The 18,470-nt window shown below is 39.7% G+C and overlaps 1 protein-coding gene across 1 annotated transcript in view; it reads left to right on the top strand.

Annotated features, from left to right (window-relative positions):
• Positions 1-18,470, top strand: part of plce1 (phospholipase C, epsilon 1) — a 78,536-nt gene that overhangs the window by 49,551 nt on the left and 10,515 nt on the right. Inside the window, exons 10-35 of the mRNA XM_065949430.1 lie at positions 4,444-4,589; positions 4,765-4,912; positions 5,075-5,185; positions 5,297-5,406; positions 5,529-5,645; positions 7,500-7,628; positions 7,718-7,854; positions 8,383-8,489; positions 8,633-8,757; positions 8,896-9,040; positions 9,277-9,441; positions 9,680-9,794; positions 9,974-10,133; positions 10,221-10,343; positions 11,182-11,318; positions 11,437-11,675; positions 11,755-11,816; positions 11,904-12,069; positions 12,195-12,302; positions 12,656-12,772; positions 13,650-13,808; positions 14,180-14,315; positions 14,594-14,635; positions 16,802-16,920; positions 17,077-17,194; positions 18,045-18,182. Coding sequence (XP_065805502.1) covers positions 4,444-4,589; positions 4,765-4,912; positions 5,075-5,185; positions 5,297-5,406; positions 5,529-5,645; positions 7,500-7,628; positions 7,718-7,854; positions 8,383-8,489; positions 8,633-8,757; positions 8,896-9,040; positions 9,277-9,441; positions 9,680-9,794; positions 9,974-10,133; positions 10,221-10,343; positions 11,182-11,318; positions 11,437-11,675; positions 11,755-11,816; positions 11,904-12,069; positions 12,195-12,302; positions 12,656-12,772; positions 13,650-13,808; positions 14,180-14,315; positions 14,594-14,635; positions 16,802-16,920; positions 17,077-17,194; positions 18,045-18,182 — 3,379 coding nt within the window. The remainder of the gene's footprint in view (positions 1-4,443; positions 4,590-4,764; positions 4,913-5,074; positions 5,186-5,296; positions 5,407-5,528; positions 5,646-7,499; positions 7,629-7,717; positions 7,855-8,382; positions 8,490-8,632; positions 8,758-8,895; positions 9,041-9,276; positions 9,442-9,679; positions 9,795-9,973; positions 10,134-10,220; positions 10,344-11,181; positions 11,319-11,436; positions 11,676-11,754; positions 11,817-11,903; positions 12,070-12,194; positions 12,303-12,655; positions 12,773-13,649; positions 13,809-14,179; positions 14,316-14,593; positions 14,636-16,801; positions 16,921-17,076; positions 17,195-18,044; positions 18,183-18,470) is intronic.

Raw genomic sequence — 18,470 nt, 5'->3', positions numbered from 1 at the left:
GCTGTTATTTCTGATGAAAAATGCTCAGAAAATGAAATACTGAGCCTTTTAAGGCCCGTGTATATAAAGATAACAAGCTGTTTGTAAGGCTGACGGGCCAGGTAAGAAAAAATAACAAGCCTTTTGTAAATCTGTTCCCAGAGTTTACAAATCTATGCACACATTTAGAATCCATACCCTTTTGGAAACTGTGCACACAGATTTGCAATTTGTGTGCACAGATTTGTAAACTCTGGGAACAGATGCAAACAGCTTTTTATTTTTTCTTACCTGAGCCTTCAGGGCCTCAGTATTTTTTATTCTTTTATAACAAGGGAATTATAGTGGCTCTATTCACCATGAATCTGACAAATAAATCAATGTAAGTAAGTCACAACAACTGATTTGAAAAAAGCTTTGGTCAAGCATTTTAGATTATTATTATTGTTTTCCTCTGTTGTCTAGATGAATCCAGAAGGATGTTAATGCAGGATCTTTGGCTTTGGGAAATCAACATAGGCTGTTAAACCCAACTTCTACAGATTTGGATGTGGGTCTGATTTATTTTCCTCAACTCTTTACAAACAACATTTTGTGAACTTTTTTTAATCAACGTTTCCCAAAAACCATAAAATGGTTTTGAGTATGGAAGTGAGTGATTCTGCAGTTTGGGTCTCTTTGTGTCCTTCTGATGTGTTAAACTTTGACAGGAGGAGTACAGTGTGTGCTCATGTGCTGAGTGTGTAACAGTTCTCTGTCAACCTTGGTTATGTAATTGATGAATCAAGGAGAAACTGACCCTCATAGTTGGACTAATAACATAACACGTTTGGAGACGGACAGACGGAGACACAGACATCAAAGAGGGATCAAACTATCATGAATAACATATCTGCTATTTTTAAGGACACTGTTTGTACATCTCCTGTCCTTATCTCTTTTTTTCCTCCCCTTTGTTTTGCTCTTGTGTGCTGTTACACTCTCTCTATATATAGCATGCCTTCATATCCTGTCTATAATCTCTGATACACAACACTAAGTACACATTTATGCGATCTGGAATATCAGAAGATATGCCAACTATACACTGCCTTGATCTGTGGCGATTCAAAAAGCCTCTCTGCAGACCGTCAGCGTGGTTCGGATGGTGACTGTAACTCAACCCAGCTGCTGAGTACAAGTGACTGATAGCAGATTTTCACATCGGCGCTCACATCCTGGCACGCACAGAGCAGGGGAGGGACAGATAAGAGTCTGTAGGTTAGCAGGGTTGTTTGTCAGTAAGCCATGTACAGTACATTTGTCTAGAAACAGCTCCAGGACTGATGTTCTGTACCTCACCATCTGTATCTGATCTGTCTGACTAAAGGCACAGGTTAGAAAACAATCACTGCGTGTGATTAATCTAATCAGCTTGTTAAAAAGTGATCTATCTAATTACAATCAGTCTGCAACACAAAGATAAGGTTGAGCAGTTTGATATGTTAAACCAGTGTTATGAGAACTAAGAGGGCATACTGGGAGAAAGAATTAAGTTTGTTTATTGTAATGAAATGTTTGCAGGAGGGTTAATTACAAGTTTATATGAGGGCATTTGACCTTTTTTTGTTATTGGCAGAAGAGATAGAGACTGTCAGATCAGGGAGATCTTCACATTTCAGTAACATGGTTTGTTGGTTGATCTTCTAGATAGCTTGATAACAATGCGACAGAACCACAGCAGTGCAAGATATTTCATCACAGTTGCTCTATTTTTTGGGCAAAAACAGTGAAAAGTAAACGACATAGATGATGTTAAGTTGCCTTTTTGATATACCATCATTTTTAGAAAAGCTTAGTCCCTGTAGTCTTTCCAGATGTTATGATACTCGAGATGTCAAAATGTTTCATACTTTTCTGTGAAAATTAAGGAGCTCTCTTCCACGTCTACTAAAAAGCTGATCTTTTACCTTGGATAAAAACAGTTGAGGAAACAGACCCACCCTAAGATCCATTGATTAGCCATTCTGGAGCTTTCAATTATATCAAATGATTATCAGATGATAGAGGAGCTACACTTTTAAAGCAATAAGAAGTAAAATGTACAAAAGGTTTTGGAAAACATTAAGATTCAATAAATTATCGTTGTCCTGCCTCATGCGACACAGTTATTGAACCGCTAGGAGCATATATTGATATTCCAATAACAAAGTGGATCCCAATGTTTGATTGTATCGTATGGTGTTATATTATATCATATGATATGGTTATGGTGTCTTATCATATGGTATCGTAACATCTTGTTTCCCACCCCTAATTCACAAGTCTCTGACAAACTCCACCTGCCTGTCGAGATAAAGTGATATGGTAGAATGCTCTAGAACAGTGATTCTGAACTTCTCTAGCCCCAGGACCTACCACCAACTCCTCAGTGAAAAATCACGACCCAAATTTATGATATTTTTCAACCAATCACATTTATTTACTGGAAAAATTGTGCAGTTTGGACCTCAGTTGGTTTAGAATAAACTTGAACCTCAGTTACATTGAGCTTTAACTTAAGTGAAACGTGTTCTTTCAGGTCTGCTGGAGGAGTGTCTTTCATGGGTCTCAGTTTGAGTAAATAGAGAGTCGACGTTAGCGAGTACAGTTTTAGAGGAGACAGTCTGAGATGGATTACATTTTCACAGTAACCTTCCCCACCCTGAGCCCCCTTCATGCTCATGCTTCTATCACGCAGGAATGCATCAAATGGTTTGCTTTCCTTCACTCATATTAGATAGGGAGAAAATCAGAGACTTCAAATAGCTGCTTGTCATCATTTGAAACTCACTCATGGTAATAGTGTAATGGTTTGTTGAGTCTGCCAAAGAAAATGTAACTTTCTGTCCTAGACTGTAGAATATATGTTCATGAGGTAAGATGTGTGTAAGCAAAGGCCCTTATCGAACATGTCTGTATATACTGTGTGTTCACTTGTATATACAGTAAGTGCCTGAGGTAGATATGTGAGTATCTATGTCCTCATACCTTGTGAAGGTATGTAAGGGTCTGTATCGTGTACATGAGGAGGGGGTTTGGTTATATGTGTTATGTAGCATTTTGTAGTTTACTGGCGAAGATGACATAGATGAAAAAGAAAGTCAAAGAAACAACCTCAAACAAATGTCTGCATATTCTTTACATGTTTGTGTGTGTGTGTTTTCTGTGTTTGTGTGCATGTTGCTGTGGCTTTTTTTAGTCCCTGTGAAGTCAGATTGAGGTGGGCTTACAGATCCTTACATAACCCAGTAACAGAACTCTGGACCAGGGTGATGTTTTTACCTCACGCAAGGGGGGTTAGGGAGTTTCTGTGTGTTTGTGTGTGTGAAAACATCCATGAGGTAAAATTACATAGAGATACACACACTATGGTGTATCTCGTGCTTTGTTTCTCCACTGTTACGCACTTTTTTTTTTATCAGCGGCGTTGTGTGGGCTTTATTGTTAATGCTTTATTAAGAAAGTGGAGTGGAGAGAAAAGGAGCTCAATTAAAATCTGTGCTTGTGTGTGTCAGTCTCAGAGAATGGGAAAGGAAACTGTCACTGATACATATCTTTCTCTTACATCGTGTCGTTTGTGAGAACTTGAGGGCAGTCAGCACAGTGGCAGAGTGCAGCTGATAGATATCTGATCTTGTGTGTGTGTGTGTGTGTGTGTGTGTGACCAGCTGGCAAGTTCTTGTGCATTCATCACCGCTTTAGACACAGCCTGCCATACCACAATTCAAAAGCATGCCATGAGCACGAGTAAGACCACACACACAATACAGAGTTTCAGCTGAGCGTCACTTGGCTGTGGACCTCATGTCTCATGTCTCACTGGGTTCTAACACTCCTAGCAACAGCCTCGTTGTAACACACTTTTCTCTGATTCGATGGGTAACGTCAACCTTCATGTGGATTGTCCAATCAGAGGAGTTCACCATTAAAATGTTTTCCTCAGCATTTTGCGTCCTCATTAAGGTCTATGTGATCATTTATTTTATCCCCACAGAGGATTTATTTTGATCTGTTTTTATTAAATTATGTTAATAATGAAAAACATAACTTCAATAAATGAGAACCGTGCAATACTTTTTAACATTGATGCACTGCCAGAATTTGCAATAAAAATAAATAAAAGTACCAATAAAGTAATAAACCTCCCCCAAAAATCAATCAGCTTTTTGTTTTTTTTTTGTAATGAGGAGAACATTGTCATAAACAGACTGTGAGTTGTAGCTAATATGCACTTTTTTGGTTTATTCAATATCATCTCACATTGCATATTTTGTCATATTGTGAAGGCAGCATATACAATCAATCAATCCAGAAAGAAAACCTTTTTTTTTTTTTTTGGTTTATACTTCATTTTTTCTGCATCTTTAAATGAAAAGTTTCGCCTGCATTCAGCAAAGGTTTTCAAATCATTTTCAATGTGTTTCTGTGACTCTGTTTCCACAGGTGAGTTCTTGGGTGACGTGGCTGATCTTGACAGCAGGGTCCATGGAGGAGAAGAGGGAAGTGTTCTCATACCTCGTCCATGTGGCTAAATGCTGTTGGAACATGGGAAACTACAACAGTGTCATGGAGTTCCTGGCTGGACTCAGGTTTAAAGGCACACACCAGCACTAACTCACTCACATACCCTATACAGAGATGTACAACAGTGTTTTAGTAGCTTTTTTCCCCTTTTTGTTAGTTTTAATAACCTGCACCAACAATAAATAATAAATAAATAATCCAATTTACCGACTGATATTTGAGATTATCTTCATCCTTCAGGTCCCGTAAGGTGCTGAAGATGTGGCAGTTCATGGATCAGTCTGACATCGAAACAATGAGGAGCCTGAAGGACGCCATGGCTCAGCACGAGTCTTCTGCTGAGTACAAGAAGGTGGTGACCAGAGCTCTGAATATCCCAGGATGCAAGGTGGGATGCTGTTTATTCATGTTGTCTAGTTTGTCATCAATAATCTTTTGAAGTTGTTATGTTGTATGACTTAGTCTTTCAACAGTCTTACTTATTTAAGATTGTAGTAAAGTTATATGATTAAAGTAAAACCTTTAATTGAGATGAGTTTTCGCCTTAAAGGTGGTGCCATTCTGTGGGGTTTTTCTAAAAGAGCTTAGTGATGCTTTGGATGGGACAGCAAGCATCATTAGCCTCAAACAGCCTCCAGATCACACAGAGGACTCAATAGAGGTACAGTAAACAACCATGAGCTAACATGAAAACATCCAGCAGACCAGACCCAGACCATAAGAAGAACCAGACATCATCCATCTTGTTCTTTTTCCGTCTGCCTCTCTCCAGTTTGTTTCTGAGTACAGCGGCCAGCACAACTTCATGTCGCGCTCTGGTTCAGACGGTCTGCACGTTCCAGAGAAGGAAGCTACCGTCAGCAACATCCTCCAGATTATCAGGTACAGTGTTAAATAACACTTTGACTCTTCTGTGGTTGTATGCTTAAGTTCCCACTGTTTCTTGTCACACCATATTTCTTTGTTCTAAACATTTCTTGCACTCTTGTCTTTCTGCTCCTCAGATCTTGTAATCGTAGTTTGGAGGCAGAGGATCCTGATGATGCCTCCACCAGTCCTTCTTCTACCGGCCCATCCCTTTCATCCCGAAACAACTCCTTCAGGGACCGCTGCCGCAATCAGTCAGTATCACTTTTTTCCTTCACTACTTTTCTTTCACATATGCTTTTTAGCATTTTGTTTTTACCCCAAAGGCTCAAAGATGTCACAGTTTGCAGAACCTGGTAGCTCTGGATCTATTCAGAAATTACTGTCTTGCTTAAGGATACAGTAAAGTGTAATGATACAGTATACCAATAACTGAGGCTGAGGGATGATCTGAGTGTGGGGGATGTTGCGCAGTTATGACCAAGCTCATTAGATAAACAGTAGAGTATCAGAAGGCACATAGCATGTGAGCCAAGCCATCAAAACCCTGGCAAATCACTTCTTATTCTCTGTTTTTGGTCATTCTTTCTCATTCTGGCTGTTAACGGCAACTTGTATCTTTTGTTCTACTTAAAGAACATTTCATCCATATTTTTAGACTTTACTCAACTTTTATTCCAATGTTTTGCTTTATTAATCAAAAGCACACACATCTCATTTTCTCACAAACCGCTTCAAGTAGGCTTTACATGTTCCTTTTTCTATTCTTTTTTTTCTGTCAAATGCTTATCTGCTTTTCTAATGTTGCTTCCCTTCCAGACTCACCTCACCTTAAATATGAAGTTAGCTGACTTTAACACTAGCTATTAGACACAGAGAAACAGTTGTTAAATGTTTGTGGAAATGCGACGACTTTTATTCTCTGTCTTGGTATAAGAAAGACAAGAGCCACATGTACTGGCTGAAGAGTTCCCACAATATGTACATTGATAAAAAGCCATGTGACTTATTTAATAATATTAAACAGATACCCTGTTTCTCAGAGAGAAATATGCAGTCTGTCTGGTGCATTATGCTGAATCTCTTACTCCTACTGTGCATAATTATTGTTCTGTGTTAGTTCAGTGTTCAGTCACACCACAGTTGTCTTTCATAAACACCGTCACAAGATAATGGCTTTGGGCAGGAACACATTTTGCAGATTGTTATTGTGATGAGGTGATGTTAACATAAACCCCGGTGTCACAGAGAAAAAAAAGATAACAGGTTAGTTTCCTGTCAGGACAGGAAAGAACAGAGCTCTGGTACTTTTCAGACGCACTGCACTGGCAGGTAACTTGGACACAGCATACAGAAAACTTAATTTATTCCAAGCTTGACCTGTGGTGTTTGTACAAAGGAGACCTGGATGATCTTCTCTGTGTTTTCGAGACCATTTTCTGTGACTCATAGTTATATTTCCATATTGAAACTCATGATAACATTGAGGGATATGGTGTTCATTTGTCCGCACAAGAATGCAGATAAATATTATTTTTCTTACTCAAAGAGGTTTAGGAATTCCTTTCTTTGTTCTTGATCCCCCCCCCCCCCCCCCTCCCCCTGGCATCTTCTTTTTGCTATTCATCTTCATTCTTATGAGAACTTTTGTAGAAACCTCTCTGTCTTCTCTTTATTCATCTCAGGCTTCTTCTCCTTTTTCTCTCCTGTTCTAGCTCACATTCATTTAGGATGGCGCCAGAATCAAACCGTGCCCTGTAAGTGGTCAGAGAAGTGTCATCAGTTTGATACATTGATGAGTAATGTGGTTAACAGATGTTGTTTCAGTCAAAGCTTTTTTAGATGCAAGGAATGTGTAATGACAAATGCATGCTGCCCTTTTGCTGGTTCAGCTTATGAACTGCAGTACAGAGTACGTTTTTGTAGACGCTGGTCATTTCTTACTGTTTTCTTAGTCAACATGTTTTGCTTTACCTCCCTTGCTGTTGTACGTAGTTTGAATAAATGCATTATCTGATACATTTGCCAATTCCCATTTGAAACAGTGAATCCAAAATTAGAAATTCCAATACTGAATTGTTCTGTATGACCTTTCTTTCCATGTCCAGATTCATGGTGGGAGACTTGTCGGATTCTGAGGGCGACCTGTCGTCTGAGTCGTTGGTGAAAGAGGTGGAGTTTCAGGGAACCGAGGAGACACACAGAGCTTTCAGCCATGGCACTGAGCTCATACCCTGGTAGGAAACACTCACCATGCACACATGCATGCTCACACACATAGATAGCTGGACAGACAATCAACACTTCCATTGTTGTCTTTTTCCAGGTATGTGTTGTCGCTACCGCCAGATGTTCACCAGTTTCTGCTGCAGGGAGCCACAGTCATCCACTACGACCAGGACAGCCACCTCACAGCTCGCTGTCTGCTGCGACTGCAACCCGACAACACAACCCTCACCTGGGGTAAATAATTGTACAGAGAGTCATTGAAAACATCTTGATATAATTTAAAAGGCATAGGTATCTGTCCTTCAATTAACTAAATCTACTAAAAGAATTAAGTTTCACTTCCAACTTTCCAATCTTATCCTGTTCTAGAGTTTGTATTGTTTAGACTGTTGTTGAATGTAGACAATATTTACAATTTCTAACATTGTTCTTCTTAAAAGATTCCTGCTACTGATTTTAAGACAGATTAAAATGAACTTAAAGAACTGCTAAACGGATTCACCTTGGTTGTGGTTGTACCATTTAAGATGTTATACCTCCTGGAGACAAGGCCCATTACCTCTCCTATCATACCTCTTCAAACTAAGGGAGAGCAGACGTTCAGAATAAAAAAAAATTAATCAATCTGTTAAGTGTTTATACATGGCAGGTAGGTGCCATGTCTTTTGTAACACATACACAGTGTAAACTGGTTGTGAAAGTTCAATGTCCTATGCCTTTACTGCCGTTGACACATGTTGTAAATGTGTTCCTTTATTGCAGGTAAGCCTCAGAGCGGAGGGGCTTCCCCCTCAGAGCCACCTCTGGGATTAGGACAGGCTGTGGTGGCAGGACTCGCAGAGGGCCTTCTGGACCTGGGAGTTGTGAAGGTGTGTTATGAAAAAGCCACATAGAGCTGATATGGATATTTATTTATCTCATTTGGATTAGTATTTAGTTTTGTGTTTGAAAATAATTGATGGTCATTTCTGAGATTACACTATTTTAACATAGTGATTCCTTAAATGTGCAGGCAGTGTTCCTGGGTCATCAAGGAGTGGACGTTCATGCCGTATGTTTACAAAACAAGCTGAGTCAGATGACAGTCGAGGAGAATGGTCTCAGCCTTCTCTATGGCCTCAGTACCACTGACAACAGGTTAGTGCCCCCTGGTTTCCATTAGCACTGTGCTATGAAATCCATTTTTGAACACTGTTGCTTAGCTACACTGTTCCATCAGTAACGATATCCCTGTTAATAACTTATTTTCATTTATTTCCTTACTTGTGATTCTAGACTGCTGCACTTTGTGGCCCCTAACCACACTGCACGGATGCTGCATAAGGGCCTGTCAGAGTTGGTGAATGCAACCAGGAAATTAAAGAAGTTTCCTGACCAGAGGCTGCAGTGGCTGAGGAGACAGTATGTCAGCCTGTATCAGGTATACACTTTGTTTGTTGATACTTATTCTTACTTACTCTGTATTTGTGGTTTAATATCTCCCCCTTTTTAAACAAACTATAACTTAAAATTATTTATTGTTCATTAGATGTGAAAAAATCCCTAAAACATTTGAAAATAAAACAATACCTGAATTAACTTTATTTTCTAAACGTGTGCAGCAAACAGATGTTGACATCAAAACTTCGTCTGTGTCTGCCTGTTTGTCTCTGTCAGGAGGACGGGAGGTACGAGGGACCTACACTGGCCCATGCCATCGAGCTGTTTGGTGGGCGCAGGTGGAACATGGGTATAGGTGGAGTGGAGAAATCTGCTGCCCAGAAAAACAGCCCCCTGAGCATCAACGATAAAGCCAAGAAGAAGAAGAAGGTCCTTGTCAGGGTTAGTACTTATTATAGTTCTAAAGTTAGATCGCTCTTGTGGCACAGCATACAAGTGACACTATTAAACCATTTAACATTTCCTCTCATAATAACTACTGTAACATAGATTGGTTAACAATTCAATGCACAACACTTAGAGCAAACCTTTGGTTCAGTTAACAGTTCAGTCTTCACCTACAGCAAACATCTGTTGTTTCTTGTACTAAATGCAGTATGTGTTCATAAACCCACCACAGGGAGACAGTGGGGATGCCACAGATGACGAGATGGTTTCCAGGAAAACACGGAGCTGTAAGGAGGGACTGTACCGAAACGGACCAGAGTCTGACAGCATCGACCAAGATGATCCAGGTGACATTTAACTTCTAGCTGTTAACAAAAAACAAAGAGTCAAAATGTGTAGATGTATGCTGTAAGTGAGGTAAGTATCCCAAAGACTACACAAAAACTAAGTCAAATAATAAGTTGGAAACAGATTATGCTGTGTTTCTATACGTTTTAATTACTCTCTGATCTATTTGCCTCCATAGACGACAACTTCCCTGGACCCTTCTCCCTTACATCCAATAAGAGCCCTGGATTGCTAGCCTCCTCTTCCTCCTCCTCCTCTTCCTCCAGCGTGGCGGGATCTAACCAGTCCCGCCCACAATCCTCTCCCGTTCTCTCAGGAAATACCAAGTCACAACCAGGGTGAGTCTTGTGTTGTTAATGAAGATTGGAAATGTGATATATTGAACTCTTCTTGTATTATTTGGATCTCTTCTATGTTTCCTGTAGTTCTTGGAACAGCAGGTCGTGGCACGGTCGAGGTAAAGGCTGTTTCAAAGGCTTCCAGAACCTCATGATTTCAGACAGCACGATGAGCTTCATTGAGTTTGTCGAGCTCTTTAAGTCATTCAGGTATCAACCAAACAATATTCTACTAGATTCCTTTTCTCTTTTTTTGCCTTTTTTTTTGTTGCACTAAAGAAAATTCTGGGGGAAATCCTTTACTTGAGCTGGTATTTAAATACTGTACCAGCTGTACAGGACAAATTAAAAATGTTTTACATTTGATTCATATTCTTAATTTTTAACTTGCTTTACTCAAACAGGGATCAAACACATTTGTCTTTGTATATCTTTAAGTCTGTCACTTGGTCAAGTTCTGAAGCATCAATATGTGTATAATAAAGATGTTCTGCTCAGTGTCTCTTGCTATGTCGCTCTGTCATGTTACATCATTGTTGTGTCCTTATCAATAGCTACCAAAGACAGTCTGATAAAAGAAATTCAACAAATGTTTCCCCTCTGCAGTCATGCCGAGCACATTTTCCAAGAAGTCCTGTCTGATAATTCTCAGTTTCTGTATTATTTTTAACTTTTAAATGAAAGGGAACTATATTTTTCTCTGATACGTTTTAGATAACAGTTTACCTACATGTCTTAGATTGTGGCGTATCATCTCATAAACTGCCCTGCATTTTTATTTTATTTTACATTAACAATACTGTAGCTCGTGGCATAAAGGGAAAAAAGAATGACAGTATTTCAGCAGGTCATGAAATACTGCTAATTTCTTTAAAGATTGTAGTAGAGATGTTTCATATAGAGCAACAAGTTTTATTCTGCTGATCAAACACTTTTTTTTACACAAATGTGTCTGTGATCTGAAATTGACATACTTTTAAAAAACTGCTTGTCTGTCTAAGGTGTTTATATTTGCACTGAATTCCCCTTTGTGTTGTTTCCCTCACAGTATCCGCAGCAGAAAGGATCTGAAGGAGCTCTTTGACACCTTTGCTGTCCCCTGTAGTCGTTCCAGTCCAGAATCTGCTCCTCTCTACACAAACCTCAGCATAGACGACAAAGACACGGGGCTTCAGCCAGACCTCGGTAAAAAACGACTTTTACATTCACTGACCTCATTTGTCCAAAATAATGTGTACAAGCACCACATTGTTTCTCTTTCTTTCTCCATCCTTCTATCCTAATCTCTTGTTCCCCTCTGCAGACTTATTAACTCGCAATGGTTCAGATCTCGGCCTGTTTATCCGAACAAGGCAGCAGATGTCAGACAACCAGAAGCAGATCTCAGACGCCATTGCAGCAGCCAGCATTGTTACCAACGGGACAGGCGTGGAAAACTCTTCTCTAGGGGTGTTGGGTTTGGCTATCCCTCAACTCAACGACTTCCTAGTCAACTGTCAGAGAGAGCACCTGAGCTACGACGAGATTCTCAGCATCATACAGGTAGGAGCAAAGAAAGAAAAGATTTACCAATACAAGACGCTGATTAAGCATTAGTAAATGTTTTGTTATTATCCTGCAGAAATTTGAGCCTTCAGCAAGCATGAGACAAATGGGTTGGATGTCATTTGAAGGCTTCGCCAGGTAAACAAAAAAACATTAGATCTAGTTATATTCAGTCCAACAGCTTCTTCATGTATTGATGTGTTACCTTTCCTCTTCTCATGCCAGGTTCCTGATGGATAAGGAGAACTTAGCTTCTCGTATGGAGGAGTCACAGATTAACCAGGAGGAGCTGCAGTACCCTCTTTCCTACTACTACATCGAGTCTTCTCATAACACCTATCTGACAGGACACCAGCTCAAAGGAGAGTCCTCTGTAGAGCTCTACAGTCAGGTGAGTAAGCTGTTCAGACCACTTCCTGAAACTACTTTAGTGAGCAGCCTGATTTTATATATATATATACATATATTTTTTACCTTTATTTACCTTTTTTGTTATGATTGATGTCTGAATATTAGGTGCTGCTGCAAGGCTGCAGGAGTGTCGAGTTGGACTGTTGGGATGGAGACGACGGCATGCCAGTTATTTATCATGGACACACACTCACCACGAAGATTCCCTTTAAGGTTGGAAATGTTTTTAATCAGATATAATCCAGAACAAATTCTTCCTTTGAATGCTAGACCCTTGCCGTCTGCTTCCATAAGGCCTATAGACAGAAATTATTTTGGTTCAGCAAACTAATCAGATTTTGAAGCACACATGAGCTGACCTCAGTTAACAATCCAGATTTCCTTGAAGGCCAAATCAATCCTATTTAATGAAATCCCAGCCCTCTAACACCTGTATTTAAATTGATGATGTATTTAAGGGCTGTTAAAGTAATTCTTATAATTAACGATTTTCATTCAAATGTGTTTATTTGTATTTGACCTGAAGGACCATTCCTAAGAATTTCATTTCTCCCATGATCCTCCAGGATGTGGTGGAAGCTGTTAACCGCGCTGCGTTTGTCAATTCTGACATGCCCGTCATCCTGTCCATCGAAAACCACTGCTCTCTACCACAGCAGCGCAAGATGGCTGAAATCTTTAAGGTAGGACATCTACTGTGTTTGAAATAAAGACTGTACACTAATATACAAAATATGACTGAAGATATCAGTATCTTTAATCATGAATGTTTTCAATGTATGGCCCTGATGTCATTGATATTAAACTCTTAGATCATGTAAATAGAGACTGGAGAGTTACAGTAGTTGTCATCTGTGTAAACAAAACTCCTTCCATCGTGTTACCTTTATAGCATTCACAGGTAACCTCTAAATATTAACAAGAAGCATTTCTTTGAAAGACGGGGCAGGTTTTTCTTAGTTTCTCAGTGTTCTTGTTAGCATTACTTTGCTTTATATTCAGGGAATTACATGCATCTACACTTTGAAGTAGAGCCAGTCTCCTCCAGTAGAAATGTTTTCCTCACAGATGCTTATTGCAGCACTTTTCAAGTTAGGGCAGCACTCCACTCATTATGCTCCTTGCTTGGTTTCTTGCTGCTGTGGGCATTTGAACCATCTGGCTCCAGCCAGATGCTTGCTTTTCTGATCTTTAGGTTACAAGTTTCCCTTTCTTTTTCTTTTTAAGACATCAAAATCAAGGCCAAACATATCAGGGCAGGACAGTCACATCATGGAATATCATCTTGCTTTCATGTAACGAAACTTCCCAGCATCCTCTCCTCCCTGGAGACTGACTTCTTCTGAGCGGCTTGATAAAGAAAAGTCTTTCATGTTCAAACAGCTCGGTGCCTCCAGCCATCTTATGTCACCGCAGGCTTGTTTATTTGAAATGTTATGTTGTGTTGATAACAACACTTTGATTCTCCTCTCCCCCTTCCACTTGACATTCTGCACACATTGTCTGACATGAGGTTGATACACACACATCAATAATTCGTATTATTTATTTGATCTTCAGACGGTGTTTGGGGAACGTCTCGTGACACGCTTCCTCTTTGAAAGTGACTTCAGCGACGACCCTCACCTACCGTCGCCGCTGCAGCTGCGAGGGAGGATCCTCCTGAAGAACAAGAAACTCAAAGCTCACCAGGCGCCCGTGGACATCCTCAAACAGAAGGTTAGAATGAAGAAAAAACATGTCGTTCACACATATATCAATACATTATTTATATTTCACATAAACTATCCTTTTAACGGCCTTTCAGGTAGCATTAGTGCATGCAATATTTAGCACTTTGCTTTCACACATAAATTTCAAGATGCTAATGTGCTCAAATGTAAACACTATTATCAGTTTACCTCACAGACAGAAAGTGCTGCTGTATATATGTACTACAGATTCTGTGCAGATAGGAGACTGTATATTTAAATGTAAGGGATAGATACAGAGCATACATCAGCTACAGATGTAGCTCTGTGACAGTTAGTTACTTATACAGAAGATGTGTTATAAAAGCACTTACACTTTATTTTCTAACCCTTTCCCAGGCTCATCAGCTGGCCCACATGCAGGCCCAGGCTAGCAATGGATCACCAGGGGTTACTTCGCCAAGCAACCACACCAATGAGGAAGAGGAGGAGGAAGAAGACGAGTACGACTACGACTACGAGTCTTTATCAGATGGTAAGGAGAGCGGCTATCCCATTTGTGATTCTTGGTTGTAGATTCCTCAGAGCTTCAAAAGAAAACACCTGAAGGAAACTCAAAATATTCAGAGATTATCAGGCGAAGTCACACTGAAAATGATAAGATATTCTTATTTTTTGAGACTTGAATATGTTTCTTTTTTTCAAACTTTATTCTTTCTCTGTTTTTTAACACTTCAGCCTCTCTTTATGTTGTCTCTCTATTCTCACTCCCATCCTTTCCTGTTTTTTCCCCCCTGCCTTTTCCTCACTTAGCTGATGTCCTCACAGCCTCTACTGCCTCATATGGCCTTGAAGGTAAATGCCTGGCTCTCTCTATGTACCAGCGTTTCCTTTTTATATCATTTTTCATTGGTAGTTGATTAAACCTATGAGAGACTTAAAAGTTAAAAGTTGTTTCACAACTTTGTCTATTGATCGAAAAGAGAGTTCCTGTTGTGAATGTGTCTCGCTGAGGTTATCTACCAAAGCAAAATAACCACAAAGGAAACACCGGTATATAGCTGGCTGAAGTAGTCTGCATTACTGCTGTGTACTGACTCATGTACCTGCCTTCATCATGTCACAGTTGCTAGCTTTCAGCTTGTTTGGACATCACATAATTTGTGTTTGAATGACTTTGATTTGTAATGGTTTAAGAACTTGACTTTGGTTTTACAATCCTCACATATTTATTTTTTCTATTAATGGATGTTTTATAAAAACACTTCTTTTATCAACATTATTATATTATAATAATATCAACAGTCATCTCAAACTTCCAGCTCGTTTTTCTTGGTCCATGTGCGAACTGAGGTGACTTTGTTAGCACTGTGTTTATTCTTCATCTGTGATGTCTGATCTGTCTATAGAAGATTCTGTATGGTACAAACTCTGTGATAGGAGTAACCTTCATGTGTTTTTATCGTAATTTATTGTACTTTTATGGTAATTGCTAAGAGAGCTTGTGTTGTGTTTGTGTCTTGTCTGCTTGTTTGCTACACTTTCTTAGATGTTCTGCTTTAACCTAAGCTGTAGTTTGTCTAAAACCGTCCAACAAGTTTATTTAGAAACTGTGAGTGACATTGGAATCAGATGTGTGTGTAGTTAACAACATTTCATTCATTTTAGTCTGTGTTTTGATTTTAAGCTGTCTGCATGATTCCTCTTTCTCCAACAAACACATCCCCCCCCCCCCCCCCTCCCCCTTCATACTATACTGTATTTGTCTGTGACCTCGCCAGTGGCTGGGCAGGCTCATCAGGGAAACAAAACAAAGCCATCTGGTTTCTCAGGCCCTACGCTGCCCCCACACTAAACAACAGACCAGGGGGAAACTACCCCGTCCCGGTCCCAGACCCAGAACTTCTCCCATCCTACTACTGCTGCCCTCTGCATGTCCCTGTCGTAGAAGTTTACACTCGTTGGACTTTAAAAACAAACGGCATTTTTCTGATCTAAACCTCATGTCATTAAAACACCCTAACCCTAACCCTTAATGGAAAAAAAAACAAAAAACCTCAGCTTCATCTATATAACTCGACTCTGCGACAGTCAATACAAACACATGAGCGTATAACTGTTACTTTGCCACCAAGCTGGTGTAACGTTAGCGTCCTTCTGTCACACTCTAGTTTTCTATGATAACAGCAAACTTCTGCATTTTCAAGCTGATACGTTTCCTGCAATGTTTTTGTGTAGGAGTAACAAGAGCAAAGGGAAGAACTCCCTAATGATGCTCCTGTTTACAGAGACATTGCTTTAAAGGGGTCTTGTTCAGCTTTGCTCACAAAAATACTTACACTGGGATCTGCAAGTAGTTAAGAATAGGATGAATGCTTATAGCTGTAAAGTCATTCCTGTTATTGTTTTGACATGTAGTCCTATTAAGGGAAAAACTAATCTCTAAATATCTCAATGAATCTCACACTACACATTGTCATCTCAATTATCAAAAGTCCCAAGACTTTGTAAATTGTAATCAGCTGTAAATTTCATGTTTAGAGTTTAGTGATGTCACAGCATAAATCCAGCTCCTCTCTTGTCAACATTTGTTTTTATTAGAAGTAAGATTCCCAGATTGCAAATTTACTTCTATGGATATACTTGATGTCATCCTGGGAATTTAACATACAGTTTATCAACTGTCACACCAGCTCTAATGTATAACCATTAGTCATGCAGCCTGCTGTGCTTACAGACACACTTATTAGGAAGATGTTGAGCAGAAATGATGATCTTATATATTTAGAAATATGTTCTGAAGGTGAAATATATCCTGAAAGAGAGGTGTGTCTTTGGACATTCGTGTTTGGTTGTCAGGTTCCTCAAGCTTTCACAGGCGGCCATGATGGTTACATCTCTGTGTGAAAGTGAAGCCAGTTTGAAATCCTGTCTACTCAATCTGAGCACTTTGACGCCGCACTAAAAAAGTTTAAGCAGCATATTCAGCACTCCTGATTTTTTGTCTTATTTTCTCAATAGATAACATCCTGGACGACAAGCCGGAGGGGAAGAGCTCGGTGGACAAAGAAGAGCAACCTGTTGATGAAATACCCAAGAGGATGAAAAAGTCTGATAGCACTACACAGAGCAAAGGAAAGGTTAGGAACGACAGTATCAAACTGACCGTACTGCTTAACACTGTTAATACTAACTTACTGAACTTAATAATGATGTACAATATATTTATGAGACTGTTATAACTTCTCTTCAAGTAAAACAGTGTTTTCTGTGATCCCTGTCTCCTTCATGTTCAGGTGTTTGATATGGAGCTGGGTGAGGAGTTTTACCTCCCTCAGAACAAAAAGGAGAGTCGACAGATTGCCCAGGAGTTGTCCGACCTCATCATCTACTGCCAGGCTGTGAAATTCCCTGGTAGATTTTTAAGCATTACTCCATGTCCCTTTCCTTTCCTTTGCTTAATTCTGTCAAAATGTTCTTCTACTCCCTCCTCTTAAACTCCATTCTGACTTGTCCTACTTTAATCCACTCCCATGTTATGTTTCAGAGGTCAAACCTCTCCCTTTTTTTTTTTAGGTTTTTTTTCATTGAAGGACATTTAATATCCCTCTGTTATAATCCATTCCTCTCCCACACAGGACACCCACTTAGATGGAGATTCCTTTTTGTCCCTCATGGGATAGACATGATTTGTCCCAAAACATACCTTCATAAACAGTTCTCTTAATACCTCGTTATTGGATTCTATGTTTGTTCTTTGCTGCTATTCATCCCAATTATTTCTTATTATCCCTTTAATATCAATCTCTTATCTAGTGTTGAATGTTTTTGCATGACATGTGCCCTTATAAACTTGCCCATGTTTCCACTGCTTTTGTATTTGTTTACTGTTTCCATGGACAGCAGACTGCTCAGGGTCTGGTTGTAGAGGAACATGCTACTTCTAAAAAGTAGAAGACTAATATTTGAATGATCTTAAATAAAAGCCTCCCTCTTCTCAGAATGCAGGGCATATTTTAAATCCTTGGGAGCAGACATTGATCTGACATGAACAATTGCACTTGATGTGCTGTCTGGCAGCGAAAAGGCCAACTTCCTCATTATGAAAGAAAGCAACAGCATTTAGAGAAAATGAGTTCTGGGTTTTGAGAGGGATAGTGATGTCATGTGTGTTCTACAGTGTGCTGTCTCCACTCTGTCTGCTTTGCATTATTGACCACTTTCCTTGTCTGCCTCGTATGTGTGTGTGTGTGTGGGAACACAGGCCTGTCCACGCTGTCTCCAGCCGGCTCTGGCAGGGGGAAGGACCGCGGAAAGAGCAGGAAGTCCATATTTGGCACTGCTCCTGCTCGCTGCAGCACAACAGGAGAGGTCATGACCCAGAACCGCACCCCTGGGAGAGGTAATTTATCTATTACCGTTCTTTATTTTGGGTGTGTTTCAGAAATATTGGAGAGGATGGAAATGTGTTTAAAAATAAATAAATGGAATTAGCATTAAAATCAAATAATGTACCGTTATATTATATCAACCTGAGAGAAATAGAGATTAAAAAAAAAAAAAATGTCAAACTTCTCAGTAAATCCAGCACATATTCTCCACCACTTCACAAAGAAGTAAAGAGGTGGAGAATGTGTTTGTCTACCGACCACAGTCCAAAGCAGGCTGTAACAAATCATGCTGTAGTCTG

The sequence above is a fragment of the Labrus bergylta genome, chromosome 21 (genome assembly GCF_963930695.1).
Source record: "Labrus bergylta chromosome 21, fLabBer1.1, whole genome shotgun sequence".
NCBI classification, from domain to species: domain Eukaryota; kingdom Metazoa; phylum Chordata; class Actinopteri; order Labriformes; family Labridae; genus Labrus; species Labrus bergylta.
This window is presented reverse-complemented; position numbering and strand designations above follow the sequence as displayed.